The sequence below is a fragment of the Rhipicephalus sanguineus genome, chromosome 8 (assembly GCF_013339695.2).
Source record: "Rhipicephalus sanguineus isolate Rsan-2018 chromosome 8, BIME_Rsan_1.4, whole genome shotgun sequence".
Classification (NCBI taxonomy): Eukaryota; Metazoa; Arthropoda; class Arachnida; order Ixodida; family Ixodidae; genus Rhipicephalus; species Rhipicephalus sanguineus.
The window spans coordinates 165,227,345-165,245,775 of record NC_051183.1 but is presented as its reverse complement, the minus strand read 5'-3'; the positions used below and the strand labels follow the sequence as shown (position 1 = coordinate 165,245,775).

At 43.5% G+C, this 18,431-nt stretch overlaps 1 protein-coding gene across 5 annotated transcripts in view; it reads right to left on the bottom strand.

Annotated features, from left to right (window-relative positions):
* Positions 1–2,451: 2,451 nt before the first annotated feature.
* LOC119402453 (rho GTPase-activating protein 1) overlaps positions 2,452–18,431 on the bottom strand; it is a 169,053-nt gene continuing 153,073 nt past the window's right edge. For 3 of the 5 annotated variants that reach the window (XM_049418646.1, XM_049418648.1, XM_049418647.1), the window contains one exon: positions 2,922–16,421. In XM_049418646.1, coding sequence (XP_049274603.1) covers positions 16,251–16,421 — 171 coding nt within the window. In that variant the 3' untranslated portion in view covers positions 2,922–16,250. Of the gene's footprint in view, positions 16,422–18,431 lie in introns of all 5 variants that reach the window. The other 2 variants (XM_037669606.2, XM_049418649.1) reach the window with 2 other exon arrangements.

The following is an 18,431-nucleotide window of genomic DNA, read 5'->3' as shown; positions in this document are numbered from 1 at the left end:
GTCCATCTTCTGACAAAAAGTTTCTCTCTCAATTGCTAAAAGCATGCAGGTATGTATACTCGGCGACTGTTATCTTGACAGTGGAGCGAAGGCTACAGAGGCACACATTCGTGTTGCTCTGCAAGTAGTGCGGCAGCTTGCAGCTGATTTCGGTTTTGCTCGCTGCATTGCTGACTCGTTTAGAAAATTGTATACACGGAAAATGGGAACGGAAGGAACACTTCGATTGTTCAGCGTACATTTTAGTGTCATATTACGAGCATATTTTTTCTTGGAGAACTAAACAGCGCGTTTGCGGCCGCACACTGACCCACTACGTCACGGACGCCATGTTCACTTTGGAAAACGGGCGTTCTGAAAAGGTGATGCTGTCTAAGAAATGGAAAGAAAAGGAAGGCATTCTTGCAAAGCGAACAATAACCGTATTTTACGTACGACTTTCCGCAACTGTTTGAGTCTCACAATAAAGCGAGGCAAATGAGAAAATTATCAGTAAACTTGAGTACATTTTCTGGCGCGGTAGCAGGCATGCGCTTCGGTTCTGTAGCTTCCATAGTGCTGTCAAGAAAAGCTGTCGCCGAGTATAGTGGTATGGGCACTTGAGGAATCACTGTTCAGGTTGGTTTCATGCGCTCGCAAAACATGATTTGCCCTGGTCGTCATTCTTCAAGGTTTTCTCAGAACACAAAATCACGCGTGAAGGAGGCTTCGCAGAAAGCAGTCAGTGGTGGCTATTGCCAGGAAACTAAACACACTACGGCCACGTGCAACATGTGGTGGTCGAAGCATGTCGGGCCAGGAATATGGCCTCTCAAAGTGCTGCCAGGGCATCGGCCGAGCGTCTTGGTAGATGCTGAAAGACTCACCTGGGACACGATGATCCATGGAACGGGAGGCTCACACTCTGAGCATACCGACATACTTCGACAGTATGCTGCTTACCGCATGGATTGCGATGATGCTCCCACGTCAGCTCGTGGCATTGCCATTATAATCTCCAACAGTCCAGTGTGTTATTGTTTACAGCCACACGCTGGCCTTTCAAGCTGTACTCTTAAGCAAACTTATTGCCATTTGCTTTCACCTAATGAGCAACATAAACAAGAATTTCAGTCTTTAATAGATGAATTACTGGAACCTAATCATGTTCTTGGAGATCTCAGTGCACGCACCGGTCCATGAGGCAACTCTTGTACAGAGTACATAGTTTGATGAAGCAGTTTCTGCTTTTCAATAAAAAGGAGCCTCAAAAAAAATATCTATAGATTGTAGCATTGTTTTTCCAAACGTTTTACTTGATCTTAAATAGGTTAAAGGTCCTTACGGGAGCAACCACTTTCTTGTGAAGCTGAAATCACCAAAAGAAGATGAATTTCCAGCACAGGCTCCCCATAGTTAAAGGGACACTAAAGGCAAATGAAATCGACGTTGATTGTTGAAATAGCTGCCTAGAAACCTCGTCGTGCTACTTTTGTGCCAAGGAAGTGCTTATTTTGAAATAAAATCACGTTTTAGTGGTCCGCATCTAGTTAGCACACTTCAAATCACCCGCCTAAAATTGGTCTTTCTGATGTCACTGTTGCCGTGCCCAACGTTGCCCGCCTTTACTGCACGGCCGCCAACACTAACAGCAGCAGAGCGAAAGTAGCGGGAGCCACAGCAGCAACAACGGCATTTTGTCGAACTTTCTGTCAGAGCGACTTTCACGGGCTTGCAAAACACACGCGGCAGTACGTGATACCGAAACTACCACTGAGACGCAACCCCATGAGCGAAGCCGGGTGCCGGGTGAAGCGCAGTTCGGCCAAAACAAAACTTTTGAACCACATGCGCCGTTCCCCATGGCAACGCCAAAGAGGTTCTTTTTTCCATGAATCAAACAGAACGAACAAGCAGCATTTTACTACATCTCTTGATGCACAGAAGGTTCTTGTTTTATAGCAGCTAGTTTGATTACTAGTGATTAAGTCTAGTCGGACGCTTTCACGTCTTCGGGATCATTTCCAAAATGTCCCACTCATGGTGCACATCATGTGATATATTTAGCTTAATTTCTCGGTAAATAGGGCACTGCTGTTGATAATATTGCCGTTTTAGACTTTGTCATACACTGAGCTTTCACTCTGACATAAATTATTATTTGCCTTTAGTGTCCCTTTAAATAAATCATGGAAAAAACAACACCGGGGTCAACCTTGCTCAGTGGAAGGTTGACACAGGTGCTTGGGAGACGTTCCAAACTTACTGCTATTTTGTGAACTTGCAAAGTATTTCTGCCTCGACGTAGAGTTCGTGTGTCAAAGCGGTAGGGGCATGACTGTCATAGAATTTCTATAAAAAAATTTGTTTAAAAAAAAACTCCGTGTGTAAATGCTCCTTGTGGCATCAGTAAATCCAACCATGAAATGAGATGCCATCAGGCCAACACTTTCTCATGCAAGGAAAAGATGCTTCTGTGTAAAAGAAATATGTTTATTTACAGGCATGGCATCACTTTTCTGCATTCACAGCAGCGTTGGCTTGGCACAATACAGAAAGTTTTCTTTGTTACACACACACGATTTTCCTAGATATACATACATATAGATACCTCTGTGTCACGTTGTTATATAACACGTTATTAATTTACAGAGAAATGTGAAGAAAAATGTGTGCACTCACAGAACTAGAAGCCAGGTTGTGCCATTTATACAGTTCAACCTCAAAACATAACAAAGTTCTCCTTCCAAATATGATTGTGCTACAAGTAGTACATGGTTATAATGAATATCAATTTTATGTTTTCGAGTAGGATGAAACCTTTATAACGAGGACTGGCTGTATAATTATATCTGCAAGAAGATAAAAAATATGCTTGTTCTAGAGGAAATTTCTTCGAACACTGATAAATATTGACCACACTGTAATAACTTGATAGAATGTTGTCTTTGGTTTTGTCACAAACCCATAATTAACTTGAAAGCACACGTGTTGGTTAATACCAGGTTTACTTTCGAACTGTTCTTGTCCTTAAAGGGACCCCGAAACTGTTTTTCAACTTTTGTAAATGTTTAGGCTATATCGTCATCAAATTGAGTGATCAAAGCAGCTTTGGTCAGTTATAGCCTCCTCCTCGCCACTGATTTGCCTCCTCGACTCGCGTAACAGCCAGGCACCGCTGGGCTACAGAGACGCATGGTGCTGCCTCGCTACCAGCCGTCCTTAGTTTATTCTCTGGTACGGCGAAAATCTGCAAAGGCACGCAGACAGACAAAAAGTATTTGAGAACAATCACCAATGAGCATAAACTCGGGCAATGTGGTAGTGCCTTCGGGGGACAGACACATCGATCCTGGGGTTGACCGGATAGCGAGAGGCCCACGCTCATTCACCAGATGCCTTACACGACGTCCCAGCTTTACAAGTCACCAATTGCTAGATATGTGGCACACAACTCTGCTAGGGCAATTCATGGTAAGGAACCTCGAAATAAACACTGCTCACGTCAGACGATGCTCACCGCCCACCAGAGGTTCAGTCACGTAGACTGGACGTATCCAGTCGGGTCAGTGCTACGTAACGGGGAAGAATGCTTCGTAAGAAAGGCGCAAGAAGTTGAAAACTCGCTTGGCTGAGCCCTGTAGCATTCAGAAAGCTTAAATCAGTCTGCAAATGATTCTTGGGGCTTGCTTTACTGGCTCAACAATTTATACAAAATAGGCAAATCCGTTTCAGGGTCCGTTTGACACAGCTTTTTTTGTTCGGTGCTAGAGGGGCCATCAAAAGCAGTATTTTTTAAATTTAAAGTTTTGCAGCTGAGAGCACACCAATATTGCTAAAATTTTTTTCCCTTTTCATGTTTCCAGCATACTCTCCTAATGAGCGCCTTGTAGAATAATTGGGACATTTCATAATTTGAGGGAAGCACTTCTCCCGTGCCATTCCAAAAGCAAGTGGTCCTTTTGGGTTATGCGAGATTCTGTTATGGACTCTCTTCTTGATTGGTTTTGGATAAGACGTCTTTTGTGGCATGTGAAAGCCTTAGGGCTTGTAAGTAGGGGTGTGTGAATATTTGAAATTTTGAATATTTTTCAAATAGTGTTTGCTATTCGATTTGATTCGCACTGGAATTTTACTATTCGAACTATTCGAACTTCCCAAAGACAAATACAGTCAACGTCCGATTGAAAGTGGCCCCTTCAGATTTTCAATATGCTTCACCTGATTACACTCTCGTATTGCGGCAAAGCTGCCTTTCAAGCTCCGTTACGGTCGAACTTGGCAAAGACGCAATGTCCGACTGAAAGTGACCCCTTCAGATTTTCAATATGCTTCACCTCATCACAACCCCGTATTGCGGCAAAGCTGTCTTTCAAGCTCCGCTATAGTCTCAAATGTATTAACTCAAGAAAACACTGGTTCCAAGATGGAGATGAAAGATGTGGCAGAGTTGGGGGCTCAATTAACACTGTTGGGGACCTGAAATTTAGGCAGGAAGTCCGAAAAATCGGACGCCGAAGCTTTTTAGCATCAAAATTTCAGATGTTGTTATATATCGACGACTACGACGCAGACTTGGAACTCCAAACTTGGAGGGAGCACATCCTTGTTCGCCACATCAGTAGGGCTTCCACAGAAGTTGAAAGAGGAGGAGAGGCTGAGGAAATGGCATCTTTGCCTATCACGTGTAAGGTATTGTCGGCAACACTTCGGTTGCGCCAAATCATGTACATACATGCAATTCGACCTCTACATTGCCTCCTTCTTGATAAGACAACTATGAAACACCACCCCGCCAGTGCTTCATCAACCTAGCGAAAAGAAACACTTTCATGTTGCTATCTCATAAGTCTTAAGCTTTGGAGTCACAAGCTTTGGAATCCTTTCCAACTTTTTTTCTGCAGTTTCGCTTCGAACTATTCGAGAAATATTAGGGAAATATTCGATTCAATTTGCACTCACATTTTATTATTTGAATTCGCTTCGCACTCAACATTTTGCTATTCCCACAGCTCTGCTTATAAGCTTTCTGCCACTAGGTTCATTTGGACCACGTCATGTAAGCATTTTGGTTTTCACAGTACTGCAGGCATTGTGGTTGGAGAAGTGAACACACAAGTTTTTTGCCGACAGCTGCAGAAAGTAGGCAAATAAAATTGAAATGGCAATTCGTACACAAGTGTTGTGTTGATTTAAGCAGTGGTGCAACCTCAAGTATACACATGCGATTGCGATTCATTCCAGCAGAACCTGTGTAGAACAAAATGCAGCGCCTAATTAGGATTGCTCAGCCCAAGTGGAGGGTGGGGTGACAACACCCTCTGAAACCGATGGTTCGGGTGCACTTAGTTAACAACACGTAACCACACATCCCTTCAGTATCCACATTCAGCACCGATGCTCACATACTATATCTCAACCGTTGCCAGAGCCAATGTACTGAAGAACAGTCATGGCACAGTGTGCGCAAAAGAAGCAATGCCATCAGCCTTTTGGATACAGAAGACCTTTTTAATGCTACAAAACATTATATTATGCAATTGTTTTGTGTTTTTTAAGGTTGGGGCATAATATACAAAAGCTTATCACTTCCGCTGCTATAGCCAAACGAAGAAATCCGTCACAGTTGCTTGGTCAGTTCAGCATACAGATGCTGTTATATAAAGCACACAAAAAACGTGAATTGCTTCATAGCAGTGCTGAAACTGGGTGCCGTACTATAAAGGACTTCTTGTACACACACACATTGCCAGAGTTTCTTAGCTTTGGGATTTGAAGGCAAGCCTGTTGTCAAATTGCATTTGGCTCAGAAGAGACAATAAGCCTGTCCTATGGACCTTTCAAAATGATTAAAAAAAAATAGTGGTTCTCCTTGTGAAAAGATTTTAGATGCCAAATTGGGCTTTGTTTGATGCTTGCATTGTAATAGAAACATAACTTGAGCCAATATAATTATAAATGTTTTAATGTTGACTGAGATCAATGTGTTTGAAACAAGCGTGCACTCGGGAAACAGTGGCTTGTTGGTGATGAAAATAAAGCTTGCCTTCTCCCGAAAACGTTCATCCCCGACATTTCGTGCCATCGTTTGAATAGAGAAAATCTGGTGCACCGTAGCATATTTGCAAATAATTTACCTGCTCATGTACATCACATTAATAAGGAGAGGTTAAGATAAAAAATCTTTACGTGTACATATGTACTGACTGTATATTGCACGTTACGCAGAGTACAAAGCAAAAGCGGACTCTTTAGGGGCCACAGTGGATGAGCATCACAGCCAGGGTTCTCCCCACCGTAACGCCACTCCGTTTAGCCACCCATCGCTCAGAGTGATCTCTTTGAAATGCGTACCTGAGGGACCCCTGTGCAACACCTGCATACGGTACTTGTCTTACGGTGAGCTAGTCGTGTGTACCTAAAGGAGAGCCTCGACAAGTGGCCTTGCTGCCGTCTTCTATGCGCAAATCTCAAAGTAAATGCTTATGAGCTGACCTCTTCATCTTTTCATGAATTCAGGCATGCCATCAAGCTTCTTAGCTTACAAAACTAAATTTACTACCTTCAGCATATCACCAGTTATTAAGCTTTATTTATAATTTTGACAAGCTGTCATTTGTGCAATCATTAGTCTTGTTAGTGGTATACAGCTCTTGTACTTTGCCACTTTGTCTTAATACCGGTACTCCGTTTGTTGTATTTTACCGTTTCCTTGTTCTTGATTCACTTGCTCGCTGTTTTCTTTTTTTATGCGCCTCAACTATTGCCAACCGAGGTTCCCTTCTTCTGTACGTTTTCCTCTTTCCCATTTCAATGTGCACTAGAATGTAATAAACTGCCTTTGACAGATGTGTGTCATAGCGGCCAGAAATTGAATGTAGATGTGTGTCGAAAGCAACAAGTTGTTGGAAAATTTGAAATTCTTATATTAACATCACCCCCTACCCGCTCTCAAAATGTCCAGTCCACCGCTTGAAGATTGCTGGGGAGAACCCTGGTCGGAGAACTATGTAATGCAATAGAAAACAGCCCTAGACTAAGTTATACATACTTTGGTGACTAGAAAGGGAAAAAAAAGCTCTCTCGTCTTGCAAGCACGGCACTTCTTTGCATGTTACACACACTTAAAGCACAACAGGGCAAAAACACTCTTGGAGATTACATATTTTAAAGCAATGAATCCCACAGTTGAGATGCAGAACTTTGAACACTTTCTTTGTACAATAATTGTGCTGTGCATATTTGCAGTTTTGCATCTCGTTGATGCGTCCCTGAAGCTTGTACATGAAAACATAAAGAATGCAAAAGACAGAAAGGCTTTGGTATGTGCTCAATACGCATTTGGCAGCAAAGCCGTGACAATTGCGACAGGATGTGCTAATATGGAAGCATACCGAATGCTCCATAATCTAGCAAAGAAACGGGCCCTCAATACATTCCCCTTCTTTTGTTTAGTGCCAAGACGGCTTGGCCAATGCCTAGAGGTTGCACTCATTTTGCATGCATAATTTAGGGCAAAGCAGAAGTCATGTATGATGCTATCATACTGCAATTGCCAAACACCACATGCACCGCTTTACAGGCAAATGACGACAGAGCATTTTCTAGCAGAAACATATTTTTTTTTCCAATTGGATTGCCACAAACAAAAAAAGGATAAAGCAGCCAAGCAGCCTGACACCGAAAGATGCTTTTTTTTTATGACCACGGTGTCTGATGTCCTTGTTACACAACATTTGGTGGCCACACTGTGCAGAATGCCAGAACAGCTGTGCCAGATGGACAATGTTGGCATGGAGCCATCCTACCAAAGTGCATAAAATCGGATTCATACTTTGGAATACATACTGCTGGCTGGATTTTAATGTTTACCTTAGCAACAAACCTTGCTGGTCAATACGCAGTGGAGCAGAATGCATGGCAACAGCAACACAGTTTCTGCTAAAGTAATCTCACAGCCAGCACAGAAATTTGACAGAAAAACGCATTTTGCACAGAGTCGGCACATGTCGAAACCATTCAGGGCTCGTGCAGTATTGCAGGGCTAAAATTCAAAAGTACCTGTCAAAGATTCTTCAGTGTGAAGATTGGGTGAACTGGTGATGCATGGTGAAGCACAGCGCAACCAAGTCAGTGCCTCTTAGTGTCCCTCCTTCGTCTTATCGTCTCAGCAGTTGCGCTGTGGTTCAGCATGCAGAGCAGCATCCCAACTAGAAATCTTCCACTATAACAGTGTTGCCAAAACACAAAGGATTGATTTAATGCACTAGAAATTAAAATATTTGATTAGAAATGTCAAGTCTTGATTGCCAAGTCTATGTGATCACAGCCCACAAAAACTTATTGGCATGTACAGAGGCGTCCACTTCCACCTTGAACACCGCACCGTGTGGCCAGCGCTCTGCAGAGCACCTCTCGCGGGTGCTTGGGGAACTAGCGCGCAAGCGCAGTGACAGCTGTAGGTGGGGCCTTCGTCGCGTCGTCTGCTAAAGCGCGATGGCTCCGCCGAATCCCGCTTCCTTTGCGGTGAAGCTGACTTCGCTCTTGCTATGCGCACGCAAATTGAGAATCCGGCATGGTTCTTCAGAAGCGCATTGAATGCGCCTTGTTGCGTCCATCTTTTGCCTAGTGTTTCCTTTCTTTTCTGCATGCGATCTCACAAGTTATAAACCTTGGCCCGTGAATGAGTAAAATCTCCAAGCAGCACTGGAACTCCCACAACTAAGCTGCTTTCTGCCCTACCAGAATGTTATCGCTGCTCTTGCGATTGTTTTTGGTCAGCCTAAAAGTTAGGCGCCGCAGAATTGGCGGCAAATACATTGTAAGGTATGACATAACAGCTTTGAATGGGCGAAAGTTTCAATTCGTTAGTCACCTGAAAACAAAAGGATGTTAGCAGTTTTCCAATTCAGAGAAGTTACATAACATTCGGGTGTTGTCAGCCCCGCTGCATTCATGCACTAGAGAATTTAACTCGCCAATACGCCGCCCTAATTTGCTGTTCATTTGCAAACGTGTTTTTCGTACCATTCATGCAGACAAATAAAGAAGCGTTCGAATAGAGTTTTCAGCTGAACTCATACCAGGCAATCAGCGCACCAAAGAAGCGCCGCTGACAAATCTTTACTTCTGTAAGCAGGCGCTAAATAAAGCTTCACTTCCTTTTTTATCTCTAGGCGACCCAAGGCCCGCATATCGTTTTATATCTTTCTTGGCTCAAAACTTTAGTACAACGCGGAAAGTTTTTGGTAAGCCTTCCATTCGCAGCACAGTCAAACTTATCTTTTTTTTTTTCATTATTATCAACTTTGTGTAGCAAAAGCTTCAGCTGATGAGAACAATTTTGTCAGTCGCCGGTATATTGTAGCTGTTCGGCACAAAGCAGCTGAGTTGTGGGAGTGGCAGTGTGGCTTGGAGATTTTACTCATGTAGGGGCCATGGTTTATTACTTCTGAGATCTCATGCAGAAAACAAAGAAAACGAGGAGCAAAAACCGGACAGAAGGAGGTGCAGTCGCTGCGCTTCTCGAGAACCGTGCCTGATTCTCGATTTGCGTGTGCATAGCAAGAGCGAAGTTAGCTTTACCGCAAAGCAAGCGCGGTTCGGCGGAGCCGCCGCGCTTTAGCAGACGACGCTGTGAATGCCCCACCTACAGCTGTCACTGCGCTTGTGCACTAGTTGCCCAAGCGCCCGCGAGAGGCGCTCCGCGGACCGCTGGTCACATGGTGAGGTGTTCAAGGTAGAAGTGGACGCCTCTGCACAGACAGAGGGGGACACAAGGCCTGTCTGTGTCGAGAGGTTTTTGTGATCAGACATGCATAAGCAACTAGCCCACCAGATCATTCTGAGCAGCCCCTGACATGTCCAAACCTTCCCAATGTCAGTGCAGTAGCTAGTAATCACTGTTCTCATGTCCCATGTAATTATGCAAAAAAAGAGCTAATAAAAAACACTGTTAGCAGCTTCAATTAGGACTACAGCATACAGCATTTTTTTTTTCAGCTTTGGCTGTATGAGGACAGCGGACATTTGTCAAGCTGCTAATTATATTGGCAGATATCCGTACGCCGCTTGCTCAAAAGAAATGAGGAGGTCAACATAAGTGCTGGATCGTTAGTAAGTGGGCAAGTGAGACGAATCATAGCACAGGGTGTGGAGGTCACCATTCATGATAAGATTTCTTCACAAGTCATACAAAACAGGTAATGTGAACTCGTATTGTTTCTATAACGGGAAGCATGCCAGATCATCTCCCGTAGCATAGTTATTGGTCAAGAAATTAAAGTGCTTTCAAGGAAAGAGAAGAATTCCAAGCCTTCCAAGGGCCTTGAAATTGTATTTTTAACTTGAAAGAGTGTAGGCTTGGGCGTGTCGGTAATCCACCTTGCTATTTTAGCGCACTGTCAAACAAGACAGAGGACAGTGTCTGTGTCGTTCTTCTGTCCTCTGTCTTGTTAACGGTGCGCTAAAATAGCAAAATCTATTTTTTTAAATTTCAAGAGTTGTCACGGGTTTTGAGAACCTGTACACATTCCGTTGATGACATGTGCCGACTTGGCAATGTCAATATCAATGTTGGCACAGCAGTGTGTGCCACTTTTCTCTCATTTAAGCTCTTGCACAAAAGGAATTATCAATGCACCCTGTGCTTGGCTGGTTGGTGAAAGATCAGAAGAAGGCCGCAAATTAGCAGTACTTTCCTTCGTGCCGCCAGACACATTCGGTGCCTGTGCTCAAGACACACAAATTAATCCAGCATCTACAAGTTGCCGATAGCAACCAGATCCCGTGCAGTTAGTTACCTTTTTGGCAACTTTTGAAATTAAACTTTTTTTGTTTGTTTGTTTTCGGCTCTTCCACCCAGGCACTAGTCACACATCATCTGCATGCAAAACATGTTCTGTTTTGCAAATACAACTAGTACTGTAAAGTTTGCGGTATAGTCCACTTTATGTGTTGCATCATCGTGCTTGATTGCAAAACATTATGACATTAATTATTAATCAATTCATTTGCCACTGGGTTGCGAGGATGACCAAGCAATAAAAGCTGTGATTAGCAGCTTGTGGTGAACCTGGCCAGTTAATACACAGGGCAGCTTCACAGCGGGCAAATAAAGCATACTAGCACATTGGAATACAGTATGCGCAAGCAGTTGTACTTAAAGCAATAGAAAATATAATATTACAAAGAGAAACATTCCGTACAAGCACAACAAAGAAGGTTCATGAAATGAACATGAACCTCGTACACGAGTATTTACAATCATACAAATACATGGCGTAGATGGTTTAAAAACAGAAGAGCCATATTTAGGTTATATGCGTTCTTTCTGCGTCTGATTTAACAGCCTCAGTAAAGAAAACTGCAGCATTTGGCCGCCATAGGTAGTTCTACTAGTGTTAACATTCCAGTGTTCTGGTCGACATATGTTTGAAAAGGAGATATGACGCTGTAAGGAAGCCAGATTGGTTTGCGTGTTATCATTCTTCATTTTTTTCAATTCTCTATTGGTACAAAGACTCTATTTTTATAATACTGAGCTTTAAGACCAAAGGACCAGTGCGTGGTGCCATGGACACTAGGCATGCTGCCCTTTTTTGCAGTACTGCCAGTTTATGCATGTCCTCTAGTGAAGTCGTTCGCCAGACAAGAATGCCATACTGAACCTAGTGAACAAACATTTAATTATACAAAAGCATATTAATTTATGAAGGAACGTAACTACAATGACGCATAGTGCCTGCCGCTCTTGACAGTTTGCTAATTATGTGATCAATCTGGCAATCCCATGAAATAGTTTCAAAAGAAGTACCGTATTTTCTCGCATATAACCGGCACCCCTAATTTTAAATCTATAAAAAGGAAAAAAAAACAAGACGTGCATACAACCCCCATATCTAGCCCGCACCCCCACTTTTTAAGCACATTTTTCCATTCTTTGGTGCAGGTTATATGCCATAAAATATGGTATACGCCCAGTAATTTGAAAGATGGCACTACTTCTATGATATTACCATTTAAATAAATGGGAGATATAGCTCAAACTGTTCGTCACGTGCACAAACTAGCACAGCCTTGGTTTTCTCTGCATTAATGTTCTCACGGAGCAAGCATGCATGCAACCAGGTGTCTTATTGGCTCGACTCAATATTTCCATACCAGAATCACCATCAAAAAACAAGCTGGTGTCATCTGCGTAAGTTACACACTTAGTAACAGTTATGTCAATTTAATTAACTTTATAAGTAACGATTTTTTTCTTTACGGAAGTGTATCACTGTTGAGCGTTCCAATCAGGTGGCAACTAAACAAGAATGGTGGTGCCACAAAGCAGGTGAGGCAGACCTGGACTTCGTCATTTGGCCCAGAACTGCTGTGGCTCGTTTGCAATGCATATTTAAAACTTATTTAGTGCAACAGAAAAGTGCATTGCTTGGTAGCAATGGCCGCTGCACCTCCATTGGCAGCACCTTTGCTCACAGATTCCGAGCCATAGGAACGGTAATGCGCTGTACTTCACAGCAGGAACGCAAACATCAAGCCAATGAAACAACAACACTCTGTGCAAGGTGTCCCTACAATGCACAGAGTATTCAGTGTCATGTCATTGCAAAAAAAGCCAGGAAAGGTAACCAGTGAAAATCTTGAAAAGCAAGCGAAGATGAACAATGCACAAAGGGCTCCAGGCCAGCTCATTCTGTTGAAGAAATATTCTGCACAATTTCTATAAAAGTTGGGACGCATGCAGTATTAGCGTTTAATTTTCAGTAATTCCTCAACTATTTTCTTGGGGGCTGTAACGGGTGCACCATAAGAAATTGCATTTCGACGAAGTAACTGTTATTGTAATGCTTCACTTTTTTTTTTTTCATGCAACTTGTGCAAGCGTGCCAGTGGCTTTCACAATGCTCACCTCCTTCGAGTGTGAGCCAACGGGTCTGAAAGCAAGCAATGCTAATGCATTGAGACACGCAAAGTCTTGAAAGTAAGGAAATATCGAACAAGTTACCGGCATCAATAAGCAGTGAACTTTGCTGCTACACAGTTTGTGAGAGCTGTTAAGTAGAACAGTAACCTAGGTGGACATTAAAGTAGCTGACTGGGCTAGTTAGTTATTCATGCCGAAGGTAAACAGCACAAAAAAGCACGGCTACGAAACAGAGCAATGTATTCGTGTGAAAGTTCTTTTCAGTGATCCTGACAAGCTGTCCCAGCTGGCAAATAGGACCCGTCTCATAAAGAGGCGCGGGAAGCAATGAGCCGTCAAACACTGCACATAGCTTGTCGACTATGTGCAAGGCATTGTGCAGAGGATCCCCTTGTCTTGCGGGGCATGTGGCATGGGCCAGACAGGCAGATGCCTAAGCGAGCGCCTACGTGAGCATGCCAATAAAGTACGTAATGGTAAAGAAGGCTTCCTGGCACTGCATGTGAGCACGTGTGGATGCACTCTGCAGTTCCAGTGGATCACAGCTGTGTATGTGATGAAGGATGAGCAAGTGCGCATAATCAGTGAGGCAGCTCAGATGGTGCAGGTGCACAAGCACACCGTCGGCTGCCATATCTGACAGGGAGCTCTGTTTCTTGGAATGCAGGGCTTTGCACTGCAAGCCACTGTGATTGTCATTGCTGTTTTTGCTGCTTGCGTGTCAGCGCACTTCTTCCTGTCCTTTTTTGTAGCTGTTCCCGCAGATACTTACATGACGCATTCATGTCTATAAAACTCAGCTGGAAGTCGGCACTTGTCCTGGGTGCTTGCTTTTCATAGCAGTGTTTTTTTGCACTGTTTATCTTTACTAGGTGAACAGTTTTATCCTTTTTAAATAATGCTGCATTTCCATAGCTTTTTTCTGCTAGTAGGATATCGAGGAAGTATACCCTCAACATTATCTCATAACAAGCGATATCGCAGTAAGCTTGTCAGTAGTCTGAAAGCCTGCAGTCAGAGGTGGACAAAACCACCAATATATACTTAGTGGAGAAAACACAGAGGTTGTAGTGGCAGCAAAAGGACAGTGGCTGTTGTCACGACTTCAGGTTGTAGCAAACATATAGAACCACATTACTGTGCACAGGCCCTGCTAACAGCATTTGAATCAGCATGCTGCAAATTGGCTCTGCGAAATCTTGCAAGGTTGTGGAAGCGTTAATAGAAGGAAATTGACAATCACCTGTTTGCATTGTGAAGCCACAAGATAATTCATAGGGATTTCTCAGTCTCAGTTGCGGAAAAATTCATCCTTGTCCGGGAATCGAACGCCTTTCCGGGGGGACTGCTCCGTATGGATGTCCTAGAGGCTTCGTGCTACAGGTGGGTGCTTGTCAGTTTCCCTTTTCTGAATCGGCATGAAAGCCATTTCTTATGTCAGGGAAAATTGGAAAAATAAAAGGTCACCAAAAAATCCCAACTACTCCACCACGAAGACGTGCCCTAGATGTTATGGTGTCATCAAAGGTGCACTGACAGGTTGAAACACAGCGGTGTGTTTGGACTTCGGTATGTGTTGCTGAAATACAACTGTTGTTTGCCATGCAGAGATTATTCACATGAAAGTAAAAAAGAAAAGAGCTGCAATTATAATGATCTGACCAAAGAGAGGTTCAATGAAGGAAGGGAATTCTGAGGGCTCGTTTCTTTGCTTGACACAACCTTAATGGAAACCAGCAGATAATGATGCCTAGGGGATGTTAATTGCACTGTTTTATCTTTATTGTAGTAATTAAGATATAAATGTAAAGAAAGTAAAGTGTATGAAAAGACGACTTGCCGCCGGCAGGGGCCGAACCTTCAACCTTCTGATGCCGCGCCTGACGCTCTACCAACAGACCTATGACGGCAGTCGTCCCCTCTATCGGCCTTCATCACCTGCTGGTTTTCATTAACATTGTGAAGTATAGAGGCTGAATTTCTGGAGACCAGCGCTTCTACTAGTAGCACAGAAGCAGATTACGCTTACAAAAGAAAACATTTTGTAATGCGAACATCTATCACTGTGACCAACAACAGATGGTCCCACTGCAGCAAAATTATTCTTTTGTCTGGCATTGCCACATGGAGTCAAATTTCAGTATACCGAATATAACAATAAAATTGAAATGCCAATGCGTAGCAAATCATGCTCATAACAAATAAAATACCAACAGCATTACTATGCTATATTGCGTCAAACAGGCAGGTAATGCACCTAAGCATTGCACAGCATGACATCCAACCTATGTATAAAACATGAGCAGGATAGAGTCGCCGTTTTAATCGCATATATCTAAATAATACAACATTCAACACACTTGTGGTGGAAGCATGTGGAAACAGGCATGACTGACCGACACCGTCAGCACACAGTGCAACTTTTTTTTGTGTGTTCCATGAAATAATCATGTATTGAAACTTTTCCAGAAAATCTTTGTCAAACTGCCCTTGTGACCATCTTGTAAAGGAGCATATTAACAAGCTACAATCAAACCTTGGCAAATCCATAGAATGAAGTGAATCGCGAATGTTTCTTGCCATTAAGTAGCGTCACCACACTGGCACAAGAGACACATGTGACTGTGGTGCAAAGCTGACTGGTGCTTTTCAGAGACCGCCCCACCATCACAAATGGTATACGTGTACGAATAACAAAACACTACCTTCCATTGCCCGACTCCAGGTCTTTTTAAAAGATATGTGGTGCCTCAAAAATGTTTCAGAATGAACTGGAATATTTTTAATTTGATCTTTCGATATAAATTTTCCTCTGCCAGCTTCTTTTGCAAAGACCATAGTCATGCCCACTGTGCCACAAGACAACATCTGCACTGGGACTCTGGCTGTGACGGTGGTAGTAGCGATGAAGGCTAGCACGTCCAGCGCCCTAATGGCCAACGCAGTGCCTGCATTTGATGAGCCAATTAAATGCTTTACAAGAATGGTACTTGGTGCAAGCTGTAAGATCAACTAGCATGACAACCAACACCACAAAAGCCTTTGTGAGATGCTGAACGAGAGCAGACTGTTTAAGTAGATGCCGCAAGACTGCACCTCCATCGCGAAGATTGGTCATTTCAAAACTGCCAATGTGGCCACACAGTGGCTCGATGCTGGCATACAAGCAAGACAACCAATTCGCACAACACACACACACGCAGAGTACTAGCAACGTTGCACTCACACTGTAAGATAATGGCAAGCAGCAATCAAAGCTTTTGTCAGCTCAGGTTTGTCAATAAACACAATAATTTCAACAGCCATTCATCTATTGAAAAGCACTCCACCGTGGAATGTCTCACTTGCCGAACAGCAGGTGTTGGTTCCGTAGGACGTATTCGGTGAACTGGTTGATGTGGGTGATGGAAATGAGCGAGGCCTGCTCCTGGCGAGACCACAGCAAGTTTGGGCCAAACACAATGGCAAGGTTGGATGCCGTCATTTTGTTCAGATCACTCCGGTCAATCACCTGCACCCAAGGCGAGCACGGTCTCAACGGGACGCCAAAGCACCGGTGCACTTGAAATTTTGGTTCGGTGACCCACTTATACTATGACCGTGCTTAAGATTCACTGCAATTTACAAATATCCTTCCTTTTGCAAGGCCTCAAGCTTTTGCCACTGAAAATGTGTTATCAGCAATTCAGAACATATTGCCACGTACACTTCTTTTTCTATTTTTACGTAACCGGCTAATTATACGCATAACCACCATTCTGCACAGGCCGCACATGCCTGGGAACCTGCCCGGCTATTTCACTCTTCTGATAAGATGGTGTGCACAACGTGAACACTGGAGTTCATTCTGAAGCTAACGTGGTCACCAGTGATAGCACTGGAATCTTCGATGCCACGTGTATAAATACAGACGCACCTTACAGCTGATCACATTACTCGACAGCCGATGACTGTTCTCACCGCTCAGTGTACAATCTTTGAGTTTTCATTTTCTGGACACAAGTTCACCCAACAAAGAGTGCAGTATTTCCCAGCCTTGCTGCAGCCTTTTTCGCCGTCACAACCACGTGACAATAATGCCATACAAACAGGTGCACCTCTAGCAAGAAAAGATATCTTGCCACCGGCTGGGTCCGCACCTGCAACTTCCTGCAAGTAACACAAGCATCCTCGCCTTCTTCCATAATGCTCAGTGTATAAAATTCCTTGAACTGTTTTTTTTTCGGAGCGGACTACGGTGGCTGTTCTGTTGAAAAACGCACAACATTTCTTGCAATGCACCGATAAGTTACTAGTGGCTGGCAGGCGCACTGATGCTCTCTTAGCCTGAGATTAGGGCATCGTCCCATCTGTCAGACGTAGGGCCTTCCACACAATAAGGGAATCTTATAAAGTACACTGTATTGCACTCAACAAACCTATCTCTGTGTTTAACTTCACAAAATGTCTTCTGGGTCATTTGACGCTAAGATACTATGGCGCATTGCAAGAAATGTTCTTATAAAGCATTTTTTGATAGAACAGCTGTCATAGCCCACTCTGAAGAAAAAGACCTTTTCGACAAATTTTTGAGACATTCAGCATTATGGAAGGTGAGGATACTTGTGTTAGTGCTCCTTCTGTCGTTCTATCAGCGTTTCAGGTAGATTTTGCAAAACAACGCACTAATTTCGACCTGACCTTGTTTCTGCGATAACATCCTCTTTCTACTTTTCTTTCTTTCTCCTTTTCACATCAAGTGCCGTAGGTCACTTTTTATGCTAAAATATGACGTAGTTAACGGGTGCAACTGGCAGGCAGATTTCCATCAGTGCTGCTGATAGTATAGTAGGTTGACTGAATAAAAGTAAGTTAAACAACACATTTCAAGCTAGTTGGTTGATCATAACGAGGCAAGAGCAGCGCACACTTTATGGGGACAGACAGAAGAAACACAGGGCATTGGCACTGACTAACAACTGGACTAACCATTGCTCATACGCTGTATGGTAGCAAATATACATAGCACTTATCAACAACAACAAAAAACGCCAGGCCTGCGCTGAAACCGCAGCACAGTCACAGCGAAAGCTGGAAGAGCGGCGTTTCTAGAGCCCGTTAAGCTATCTTGGGGCTACAATACAAGTACACTAGAAAGGTACCCACTATGCCAGAAATCACAATTTTTGTGAAGTTGGGAAGCACCTATACTAAGCCATTATTCGTCATTCTGCGGAGAAGCGAGGCACCAGCTACACGTCTGTAAGGCATTATGTGCACTTTGTTGACGCGACGACTGATGACGATGAAGAATTATGGCTCAGCCCTTTGTAATGGGTTAGAATCTTTAAACGGCCCACCAGTTATGTAATTTGCATTGGGTGACGCCCGGTCGCTATTTCCCTCTCCCGTCATGCTGTATAACATACGTTGACGTGGGAGAGAGACGGGTGGGGGGGGGGGGGGGAAGAACTTTACTGAGATCCCGAGGAAATGGATCATGCGCTTATGGGCTTCCTTGGCAACCAATACAAGTGCACTT